Here is a 12446-nt window from a genome sequence, read left to right on the forward strand (position 1 = left end):
AAAAATACAACCATCACTTTTGGGAGAAAAACCTCAGCAGTGGTACAACTGACCTCCACAGCTGCTGTGGTGTAATCAAGTGAGTAAAAATAGAATAGAAACAGTAAATAATGAATGTGTGTTTTTGATCTCGTGTATTTCTTCTACAGTTTACAAAGAAACAGCAGCTGATTGACGCAGGCTGAATGCACTAACTAAAGGGAAATTCCTGAAATAGTCCAGTTTTGTGTGGAACACTGTAGCCCCAGATTATAATGACGGTCCCTTTTTTTGCAGAAAGTGTGCGCCAGTGATATAAAACAGCAAGTTTTTTGTGTGTGCCACGGGAACTGTACTCTTGCTCTCTAATTACTTATATTGCCTGCAGCTACATGACATTTAGCTGCCAGGAGTATGAAGGTTTCAGGTGTAATTTGGGGGAGAAAAAGCTATTCTTCACAGACTTTGTTTTATGTTATTTTTATTTCTTTGTGCATTGCTCCTGTGTGGGTTGTTTTGTGCCATCGTAACAGTGTGAAAGGCTCACATGTATATATATTTGTGTACTCACATTTTAATGTTTGTGTATAAATACAGTGATGTGAAAAAGTCTTGCGAAACCCCAGTTTCTTAATGTTTTGCCAGGAAAATTTATTGAAATGTGTAAACATACATAGAAATGAAGCTTATGCGTAAGTTCAATAAGGAACATCTGTGATCAGTCATCTGCATGATTTCATTGGTCTTCGGCTGCTTTTCTGTTGACATTATCTACCGCGTTCCCACGCTGTCAATCTAAATAATGACATCATTACTCTAGTCCAATCATCTTCTCGCCCGCCTTCTTTGAGCCTATCGGCCTCCACTTTGTGTTCAGACTTTCTTTCTCTTAGACTTTCTTCACCACCACTAGCGTCTAGACTCTGGGAGGTCCTGTCCTAAATCCTAACATGATGGGTTGGATTCTAATTACCAAATACAAAAATTTCTATCTCAATAAATCATTTCAAATTCTTCCAAGTGATCTCTCAGTTATTGAAATACAGTTTATAGTTTAGCCAAGTCTAACAAGCTTAAAAGTCAAGTGAATATCAGCTAATAGCGCTTTGGGAACCCTGTTGGTGCAAAAATACAACTTTATGCCTGTCAGACTGTGTTATTGACATGAGCTGTGGATCAGGACCCCGAATGCAGACTTAGTATAGGCAGGTGAGATGGAAATTAAAGCATACCTTTATTGAATGGCAGCTGAAACAGTCTGAAAGGAAAGGGTAACAAATTTGGGGGAAGAAATGAGAGCAGGAACAGAACTAACTGAAAATGCTTAGGAAGGGAAAACCAAACTAAAAGTGACTGAAAATATTACAAGTGTAAATAACAGGATCTAAGGCAGACTGGACACACCCTGCGAGGGGTAAAGAGATTTACTGATAAAAGAGAAAGGCCTGATTGGGCTCATATGCACACACAGTAGGGAATAATGGGAACTAGAGGCAGCTGTAGGGAACACACAGGTGCAGACAAACGGGGGAAACAAGACTCGGGGAAAGAAAACTGAATAGCCACATGAGACAGAGAGTACCAAAATAACACAGGAAATGACCAAACATGAGAACACCTAACGCAGACGGAGACTTAACAATAAGACAGGGAAAACACGGGACATACAAGGACTGGACTGAAAGGGAGTGAAAAAGCATCCAATGTTCAAAGAAAAATGTCAAAGAATTACAAGAAAGTCTTGCTCCTTGGAAGGAAACCTCCGAGAGTGCAAACCTCTGCCACTCTCTGGGCAGTGTTTACTTTTAAGGGAATAGTGCTGCCTTTTGAATGGCTGGTGTGACATGTAAAAGTGAGGTCAGAGGTCAAATGTGACGTGATATTTGGATGCAGACTTTAATGCATTACTACAATGTGATAATCCCCATACATTGGTATCGTATCCTAAATGTTGCCGACACAAACAAAGGCAGTAGAGTTTTAATCACAGTTTTAAAAATTAAAGGCATTTTATGAAAGTCTGGCCTTATTTGACCTTGAAGACGAGGTCAAAGGTCCAAAGTAATGTGATATTTAGACTCCCCACATATTCACATTCCCTATATGCCTATATGTTGTCAATACAAACAATAGCAGTAAGAAACATAGTTTTAAATAGCTCTGTATTGTATTATTATCACTCTGACCTTTGGATCAGTCTATTGACCTTGAAGAAGAGGTCAGAGATCAAATGTGACATGATATTTAAGATACCATATTATAAGATACTTTAGATATGTTGATCAGTTGTTCAATTTTCAACCACTAAATCATGAAGTTGACCTTGAAGACCTTGCTGGGGGATGACTTTGGGTTGGCTTATGTTTATGTTACGCACGATTGTCTTTCAGGAATGACCATTAAGGTTCAGTTTATGCTCTGTGGGCACCATTTACCTCTTCGAAAACAATCTGGTTATTCATAGAATCCATTATGTCGATCACATGATCAGGTTTACCAGTTTCCTTAAAACACCCTTCCACAGGAAGGGCATTAACCTTTTCTAAGCTGTCATTTTAAAACCTCTGATTGCTCTTAGAGAAGTATTCCTGTTTCTCCCACTTATAAGTTTTAGACTTCCATTGATCTACTTGCCTTTTAAGGTGTAACGACATTTTTCTGACCTTTGATTTTGAGACAAGACTTGTATCTGGATTTCTGAAGAAAATTCATTGTAGTTATAAAGTTCCCCAAAAGCTTCATTTAAAAACACACACTGGTAAACTTCAGTTGTAGCAAGTGGTTCAAATTATTGTTAGTATTAAGAAGGTTTGATTGCAACCCCGTGGCAACTGTTTTTCTGCTGTTCTGTCTGCAGCACTGATTTATTTCAACTTGACATAGTCTGCAGTACACAAAACAACATAGAAATGTTAAAGTTTAAGCCAGTATTGGTGCAGTCTATTCAAACCAAATCTTATAAATCATCAGAAGTATCCACTGTGCTACTGCAGCTTTTATCAGGAAATGCATGGCACAGAATCTGACGCTTCAGCAGCACTTCCAAGAACCAGCAGTCAAACCACATTCACAACATTTAAAACTGGCTTCTCACCATGTTAAAGACAGCCATGACCAGCACGAGAGCAGTGGTCGTCATGGTGAGGACCAATCGCAGCCAGGGGTTATTGGTGACGATGATGCGAGAAGAAGTCGGAAACCATGTAAGAGAGCAGAAGGACCCCTTCCTTCCCTGCTGTGGATGCAAAGAAACAGAGGGAATGATTTGAAGGTGAGGAAACAGGGAGTGGGAGTGCTAAAGAGAAACGCTGCTTTCCTCTGGGGATTAATTAGAAAGGATGCTGTAAGCTGGAAAACAGTATATTTAAAACGTCACATTTATTTTATTTATGTACAGTCCAGGGCAGATGATTCCTAAGGCATAAAGATATAGCTACAGCAAGTACATGCTAAAAGTTCAAGAAGGTCCTTCATCCCCATGTGGTGTCTTGTGATATAGGAATAATTAGTGTGCAGAATTCAAAGAAAACAGAAAGATCTCTGAACTGGAAAAGATGCATGCTACACATCCATCTGTTGTTAATATGAAGGTAATGCTGGCCGCAGGACCATCTTTGGACTCTCTTTTACTTAGAAGGCTGAGCAGTGTATTAAATTTGCATCTATGGTAGAAGGTAATATACAGTAGACCAGCGGTCCCCAACCTTTTTTGCGCCACGGACCGGTTTATGTCCGACAGTATTTTCAGGGACCGGCCTTTAAGGTGTCGCGAAGAAAAAAAAAAGATTTATTCATAACACACGAGAAAAGACCCAGGGAAACCGAGTTAACGATAAAAACGATAAAAAATAACGATGAAACCCTGAAAACCATAAATTTCACACCCAAGCCTCAACTATCGCGGCCCGGTACCAAATGACTCACGGACCGGTACTGGTCCAAAGCCCGGGGGTTGGGTACCGCTGCAGTGGAGTACAGTAATACCGTATGGTAATATACAATGTAAATATAGTATCAGACAAGTAAACAGGAGGAAAGACTCACAGATATTTTAATGCATGCAAAAAACAACTAAATGGTATTAATAATGAGTTTTACCAGTGACCTGAGCTAACTGATAAACAGCAATAGATCCAAACATATGGGATTTGATTTTATAGTCAGAGCTTATTGGTCAATTCAGTTATATCTGTATAGCTCCATATCACAACAACAGTCACCTCAAGGTGCATAATACTGTCTGGTAAAGACATTACAATAATACAGAGAAATCCCAACAATCAGACAAACCCAAAAGCAACAACTTGGTGACGGTGGGAAAGAAAAACTGCCTTTAAACAATAAGAAACCTCTGGCACAAGCAGGCTCAGGCAGACGCACACATCTACCACGAAGAGTTGGGGATGGGGGAGAGAGACAGAACTCCTTATCTGGAGATGTGTTATGATTCCTCTGATAAAGGCTCCCTTTGCCAGATCCCTCACTGAGGCCAGTGTTGCCTTCACACGTACTCATTCATGCTGTTCTAACACTATCACCTTCTGGGTTGGTGCATTTCAAGCTGTGGCAGTTTTGGAACAGACGTGTGTAAATTAGAGGCCGACTGGACACCAGCCTGTTCCAATCACCGGCTTATTGATCAGTGCATGTCTAATAATAAGTTTAGATGCAGTAAAGGCTTTTGAAAGACTTCTATCCACTCTGCTCTGGCACACAGTACATTAGAAGGTTATGCAAGCAGAGCCTGGAGTGCCCACTAATGACCAACTGTCATCCCCATGTACATACACAGGGAATAATGCTGCCATTGGCTACGTTGGGCTTGCTTTTACATGCAACGAAAGCTCTACTAAGGCTTCGTTTTCAAATGGCAACACCAATCCTGATTAGTAACAAGAGCAGAAAACCAATCAGTAGGTTTATTTCTTTAGAACAAGCAGAAACTAGCATTAATAAAAGGGTAAGCTACAAAAAGAGAGAGGTCTAGCTTTTCCCTGGCTACACAGTTTTATTAAATAGTTAAGAGGATTAATAATGATCCTTAATCAGCGTGGCTAGATATGGAATTATTTAACCCAGGTAGGATACTATTAAGTCTATTCTTTGCCCTATAGACCCAAGAAAAATCAAGACTGATGTGGATAATAACATAATAATTTGAACTTCTCAACAAGCCTGGCAGGGAAAAAAGAAAGCTACGGGGCCACTCAAGAACATTGTCCTCCCTGGCTCCCATACAGCGTAACATTGATTTCTCTGAGGCCTGTTCAGATGGAGGATTCAATACCAGGAAGAGGGAGGGGGATTTTGACAATGGGGCATCTGTTTGACAAAGCAGTGATGCTTATACTAGAATAAATCCAACACAATTATGGTCTCCTCTTAAGAAAAAAAACAACTTTTCAGGTCTTTTCAAATTGTAGCTGTCGTCAGAGACGGAGCATTTTGTGCTTTTTTTTAACCACACTACTATAGTTCCATGTCCTCAGGACACTTTCAGCATATATGAAATGATACATTTAAGCTGACAAACAAAAGAGCAGAAATTTGGCAGCTCCTGTGTCTCCACTGAGACACAGGATGAATTCACCTCAGGCAGACATATGATCTAAAGTAAGTTATATTAGTGTATATTAGCTTGCCGGCTAGTTTTTGATTTGCCACCCTTCAGGACGGTATGTTCACACATGCTTTGTTTTGTGTCCTTGTATTTTGCGACACTACAGCAGTGTTTTCCGAGACAGATGAAGACAAACAAAAAAAACACACCTACTCTGGCTTAAATGGTGAGCTAAGCTCATCTGACTTGAAAAGACATTTTCCAAGAAATGTGTTTGATCACAATAACCGTGTAATGCACTCTTTCACAGATGAATGGAACATGTCCTTTAGCTTTTATATGCCCCATTAATAATGACTTACACAAACCCAACCGGGCGCACGGAGCCAAAGCACACAGAGCATGCAAGGTTTCTCATTAGTCAGACGCGTGCTCGCTCACCAGTGACCACTGCAGCTTTAACTGGGAACATATTGACTGTTAAAATCATGGTTAGTGCCAACTCATCAAACTTGAGCTCTCCTTTTTTTTCCCCTCTTTGAATATCTAGGTCAGGAGAGACCCACGGTTATTGATATCTCCCCACTAACTAGAAGTGACCCACGTCTATTGGGTGATAGAACTCTCTAGAGAAAGGAGGACAAGGAAATGGGTTCTTAAGGGAGAAACCATTATTGATTGTCCATAAATCCTGTGTCAGGTTCTTGTGGCTGACTGAGACAATACCCAAACCTATACTTACGTTAGAAAGCTAACCGTAGCAGGGAATTCGTGCATGCGCTAATTTATGAACGAGTACAAAAGAGTAGATTAGCTCATATACTCCTCACATGTAATGATAGCAGCTGTTCCTCTGCTGAACATCTGTTAATCTTTTCTGATAATCAACCATCTCTCAAGTATAAAGGAACTAATTACACTGTTATTTATAGAGATACATTTTATGTAGGAGGTAGTAAGTGCAAAACACATTGTTGTTTTACTGTATATATAAAATATAGGTATGTGTGGGTAGAACTTGGTAGTACCAGGCTGGTTAATTCCTTGTGGCACTAATTCAATCAGTTGCTGGAAACATTCCTCTGAGAGTTTAGCCCATATTGACATGATAGCATCACACAGCTGCTGCAGATTTGTCAGCTGTACATTCATTTTTTTTTTTTTTTTTTTTTTTTTTTTTTTTTTTTTTTTTTTTTTAGCCTGTCCCGTTTGGTTCTTTTGCCATCAGAATTATTGTCTAAAGGCAAAGAAAGATGCCCAACGGATTTACTTTACCAAATGGACCATCCCAGCCTTGCCGTAATGGTCCATTTGATTCACCTTTTATTGTTTATTTTATTTTCACTTGCTGAATACGGGACAGACTTGACTGGTGGAAAGAAAGGGGAGAAAGAAAGAGGGAAAGAAAAACAGCTGAGAAGAGGGACGGGGGAGAAGGGCAAAAACCAAAAACCAACAGAATAAGCAGACAAAAAATACATATATCGATCACCTGGATCACCTGTTGAGAAAGAAAAAAAGAAAGCAAGCAGAAGAAAACGAGAGTAATAAACAACATCACAATGATATATGGGAATATGACAGTAAATACTAAATATTAAACATTATTGTGCAGCACGTAAGATCGACAGCGCACAGTGTGCTTTGAGGTAGGAGCCAAAAAGGGTGTAGTTTGTGTGTGTGATCACCCGTGTGTGCACCTGTGAGCATGAACGCGCTTGTTTTTAAAAGGTTCCTTCATGTAATGATCTGCTAGAGGGTGTGGGGGGCCACTGCCCCGTCCTCCAGGGCATGAAGCAGGTATGGAGGAGATCAAAACTCCAGACATCCAGAGGCCCCCAGAACACAAGAGACCAAGGAAGACCAACAGAGGGGCAGCCGCGCCACTATCCCAGAAAGAGCTGAGGAGAGTCCCAGATGAGGGGTCACTCAGCAGCCGCGGAGCAGAAGCCGGGGGGGTTGCAGTGACGTGCCCGTGAGCTCCGCCGGCAGCCAGCTGTGCCTGAGTGACCGAGCCCCGGGCTGAGAGGCCGAGGGCACCCCATCCCCGAAGTGGCCCGAGCGAGCCCCAGGCTCCAGGCCCCGATAAGCAGCCGCCAAGGAGTGAGCCGGTGGGTACCTGGGCGCCCACCCCCGGACACAAAGAACCACCAACGCACCGATGTCTGAGGGCGTCTGCCACCGGCAGGGGAAGTGGTGGGGGGAGATGGGCCTCCAAACCTTGGAGGGCCTGAGATGTCCCCAGAGAGGTGGCGTCTGATACCCAACCTGACATATAGACACAGACAAACAGGCACACACAGATACAAACATCTATTCCCACCCTCATGCTCTCATATACAATTACTCAACACTCACCCAACGTGGAGACGGACATAAAGAGACGCTGTACACACAATCACACTCCCCAAGCGTACTCTAAGCCCCGGGTCTAGGTACCCTTGCCCCTGGAGGGGGAAACTGCGCCCAGACCCAGGTGATGTTACCCTTTTCCCTGCGGTGGGGAGAAGCAGACTGCCCCGACTCCGCAGCAGCAGGGAGGCCCCACATTCCAGACCCCAGTCGGACGGCCAACTCCTCCTCCTAGCCCCCCCCGCTCCAGCAGGCCGCAGAGAACGGGGGTGTAGGAAGACTCCAAACCTCCCTCCACCCGCTCTTATGTAGTGTTGATGTATGTGTGTTCTAAGGTGCATTTAAAACCCAGGAGGGCATGGAGCTACCTGCCAGAGCAGCAGGTAAGCGTATAGCCCCTCCTGCTAGCCCTCAATGTCTACGTGTATTTAAAATTGAGAGGTGGGCAACGACGCCAGGGGTGAGGTGTACACCCTGATGGTAATTTGGAATCCGCTGTACATTCATGAGGAGAATCTCCTGTTCCACTAAATCCCAAAGGTATCTGTTAAACTGAAAGACCGTTTGAGTACAATGCACTTATTGTCATGTTGAAGAAACCAGTTTGAGATGATATGAGCTTTGAGACATGGTGCGTTACCCTGCTGGGAGGAGTCATTGGTCAGTAACAATACTCAGTCAATGCTCAGTGTGCCAAGAAAATCCCCCACACCACTACACTACCATCAGCCTGGACCACTGATACAAGGTAGGATGGATCCAAGCTATCATGTTGTTTATGACAACTTTTGACCCTACTATCTGAGTCTCAGAGCAGAAATCGAGACTCATCAGACCAGACGGGCTTAAAGGTTTGATATCTTGTGTATTCAGGGAAACTCTTCTGCATATCTTGGTTGTAATGAGTGGTTATTTGAGATACTATTTCCTTCCTCTGACCTCTGGCACAAGCAAATCATTTTGGCCCCAGGAACTGCTGCTCACTTTTAAAGTTCAGCAGGCCGTTTTGACCATGTCTACAAGCCTAAGCACACTGAGTTGCTGCCATTTGATTGACATAGTAAGGATTTGTGTTAATGAGAAGCTGAACTGGGGTACCTAATCAAAGTTGGCTCATAAATTTATATAGCATAGTTAGAGCTTTACACCAAACATCAACCTCTGGCTAATGTTGAGATCCCAAAAGCTGCAATTCCTTAAATGGCCACTTGGGGCTAACTGTAAAAGTGAGCTCATACCCACAGACTCACCACAACTTTAGCTATGAAATTAACAAGTTCAGTCTGATTGGTCCCTTTTGGAACATTTAAACCGAACATGTTCTGAGGTACAGCCTGTTCAAGAAGGTTGTCGTACAGTAAAAACAAGTCTAGTATTTATTAGTGTTATTGAGCACTTTTTAGAAGGCATGGTGCATGTATAGTTTAAGAATGAAGCATTTTAACCCAGCTTGCTAATAACCTACCACACCACCCAACTGTCATCTGAAAATGGGTATTTGTGGCTCCACAAAAATATAAATAGTAGCTTCAAGTTGTAGGGTTGAGAAACCAATGGGTAGTGCCACTGTGTCCATCATTTACATACAGTCTATGATTTAGCACTGGTGGAGCGTTAACAGGTACCATTAGCAAACTAGGTTAACAAGACACATCCCTAAGCTGTATTGGTGCCATATACAGACAGCGATACCAGCTAATTAGTGATAAGTAACAGACTAATGACATACTAGAAGTTCACTCACCAAAACTGGAGCACAGACTTATTAAACAAGCCATCTTAGGGTTACGTTGTGCATATGTTTATTAAAACTGGGGTTTTTCCAAGTGTGCACATGCTTTTCTGTGTGTATTCGAACCTACCAGAATGTGACCAGCGAAGCAAAGGAGCAGGATCAAAGCCAATAACAGGAATGCCATCCCAAAGGAGATCCCGAGCACAGCAGTTCTGCAACACACACACAGACACGCACACATTACTCTTAAGTCTCTTGGCACCTCTCAGCCTTCTCTAGTGCCATCCAGGCCAATAAATATCACAGAACTTTTAATGTATTTTTCCTCAGACCTGCAGTTCGTTTACACTAAGGCAGCATAACATGGATCGTATGGCTCAAAAACAGGTTTGCTCATGTTTCAGTTTTCCCGTGGAGTAACACAGTAACAGCTGATTTAAGGACGCCTGCCATAAAACTGATGATGTCACGTCTAAAATGTGCAACGCGATGCTGCAGCAAACAGAGCAAAGATAAAGAGGGAGAGACGGCTGAATTAGAAAATCAATGGCCTCTCAGATGCTGAATTACACTTTTGGCTCCCAGAAGCAGTAAATTAGCATGACCGCGAATCTCTCTCTCTCTCCCCGCTGTTAAAGAGACGCCACACTTTGATTCACCTGATCTATAATCACTAGCAGACACGCTGCCCTTTCATCTCCATCGCCTTTTTTAACATTCCGCCTCTTGCTCCCCTGCCTCATTCATTTCAGCGCGGTGCCCGTTGATGAGACAGCTGGCGTCAAATGGCTTTTTCACATCAGCCCTGCTGTCACAGCTGGAGTTCGCGTAAACCCTGTAAGACTGGCGCAGACTTACTTGGGCAAGACGAGGACCTGCACTATGAATATACAGGAGAATATGAGGCAGGCGCAGGTGACGTAGTACTTGAAGGCTGGTAATGTGGTGGATCTGTACTGTAGAGAGAAGATAGAGACCATGAGTGCAGAAATCAGAGTCAGAACGAGCACTAAACATGCATCGCAAACAAGTTAGAATTGAGCAAGGAAGTGAAAAAAATGATAGTGCTCAACATTTACCATGTAATTGCTTTGAATTTAGGGTTTAACTTTCAGCACCTTTATATTGGTTTCTAATGATACTCTAAATTTAGGTAGCGTAGAACAAAAGAAGTAACAACGATCAGTCTTAATGGAAAGAAGAATCTAGCTATGGTGTACTAATGTAATATAGTGGTAATCTCCAAATGATGAGATGAGCATGGAAATTTGAAGTCAGAGGTGTAGTATAGCATATTTAGTGGACACCCCTGTGTTCTATAAGCCTTATATAGCCTGCATAACAACTTCTTTTCCACTGATACCCACACAGTTGCATTGATTTGTTCTCCCAGCGAGCGATGCTGGCTGCTGTTTTGTATGCATTCGCCTACCTCTTTCTCCAGGGCTTTGTTGTGAAAGAACAATGAGATCCTCTGGATGTCTTCAGACTTCAGCCACTGTCTGGAGACAACAAGTGAGACAAAGTCCAGAAGTCATTCCCCGGATGACTAATGGTCGCTGTATCCTCAGCGAGAGATAAAATCAGCTGGCGCGGAAAAATGATATTGCACGTCACAATGTGCCAACGGCTATGTATAGGCCAATAATGCACGTCCCAACCACATAACAGCTGAAGAGTGTGTGTGAGCTTTGGTTTTATAACTCATCCATTTTGATATTGCTGAGGTCAGAAGTTAGGGGTGTAGCCCACTTCCTTTATTTCCCAAGGGGTGGTCCGCATGTTTGATTTGGCACAGTTTTACGCTGGATGTCCTTCCTGATTCAGCCCTCCTGGGCGAGGTATGACCAGCGCTAAGAGTACACCAGCTCATGACTCCCCTGAGGCCGGATTTGTGTCTCCTCTGAGTCTTGAACCGGGGATCTTTCACCTGTACGGTGAATGTAGTGACAACTACACAATTGTGTACTACTAAGGGAAAAGAACTCCATTTACAAAGAGCTTTCCTATCCCTATGATACACCAGAGCCACTTTCACCAACTGCACACACATTTATACAGCGCTGGAGAACATGCTGAAGACAGGGTTCATTTTTGAGAATGACTCTCTGAGGACACCCACTCTACTTCTCGAGCCTGATCGCATACACATAGGGTATTTTTTTCCACACGGAGCAAAGTACATTTGATTAGCTTTGTTTTCCCTTTAATAAATAAAAAAAATAAAAATTGAATTTTGTATTTACTCAGGTTATCTTTGAGTAAAAACAAAGAAATTGGGAAAACACTGTCGCAGCACTGTATTATACAGTATTTCTATTGTTATATCTCTCATGGGAGGGTCGTTTTAGTTGCTTGAAATGATATCCATAAGCTGTTTCTTTTTCTTATAAATGCAGTGCTTTATTTTAGATTTACCTGCTTAGTGCTGTAATCGTCCCCTTTTTCCTTCATCATATATTACTTAAAACTGTTCATCAATGCATTAAAGACTGCTTCATCATATCTAATCATGACTAAATAAAGAGACCTCCATCTACATCTGTCACTTCGGCCCTGAATCCGATGAAGTTCTTTGACTGCAGATGTTTCTGATTTTATCAGAAGTGTGAGCAGAACTAGATAATGCAGCGGACACAGCGCTTACTTACTTTTGTGAGTTAATGCCGTCAATGGTGCGAATCATCCGTTCATTGAGTTCTTCTTCAAACCTCCTCCTCTGGGATTTGGACCTTTCTCGTCTCATCTGGAAGTGGTACTGGCCCATCGGAACGTCCTGAAAGAAGAATCGGACCATGAGTAAGTCATATCTGAACCTTT

General features: G+C 42.4%; 1 protein-coding gene across 3 annotated transcripts in view; it reads right to left on the minus strand.

Moving 5' to 3' along the window:
• Positions 1-12446, minus strand: part of adcy2b (adenylate cyclase 2b (brain)) — a 66402-nt gene that overhangs the window by 13657 nt on the left and 40299 nt on the right. For 2 of the 3 annotated variants that reach the window (XM_003443822.5, XM_019351011.2), the window contains 5 exons: positions 12278-12402; positions 11059-11128; positions 10485-10582; positions 9754-9838; positions 3074-3214 (listed from right to left, as the gene is read on the minus strand). In XM_003443822.5, coding sequence (XP_003443870.1) covers positions 3074-3214; positions 9754-9838; positions 10485-10582; positions 11059-11128; positions 12278-12402 — 519 coding nt within the window. The remainder of the gene's footprint in view (positions 1-3073; positions 3215-9753; positions 9839-10484; positions 10583-11058; positions 11129-12277; positions 12403-12446) is intronic. The other variant, XM_005450788.4, reaches the window with a different exon arrangement.

The sequence above is a fragment of the Oreochromis niloticus genome, linkage group LG22 (assembly GCF_001858045.2).
Source record: "Oreochromis niloticus isolate F11D_XX linkage group LG22, O_niloticus_UMD_NMBU, whole genome shotgun sequence".
Classification (NCBI taxonomy): domain Eukaryota; kingdom Metazoa; phylum Chordata; class Actinopteri; order Cichliformes; family Cichlidae; genus Oreochromis; species Oreochromis niloticus.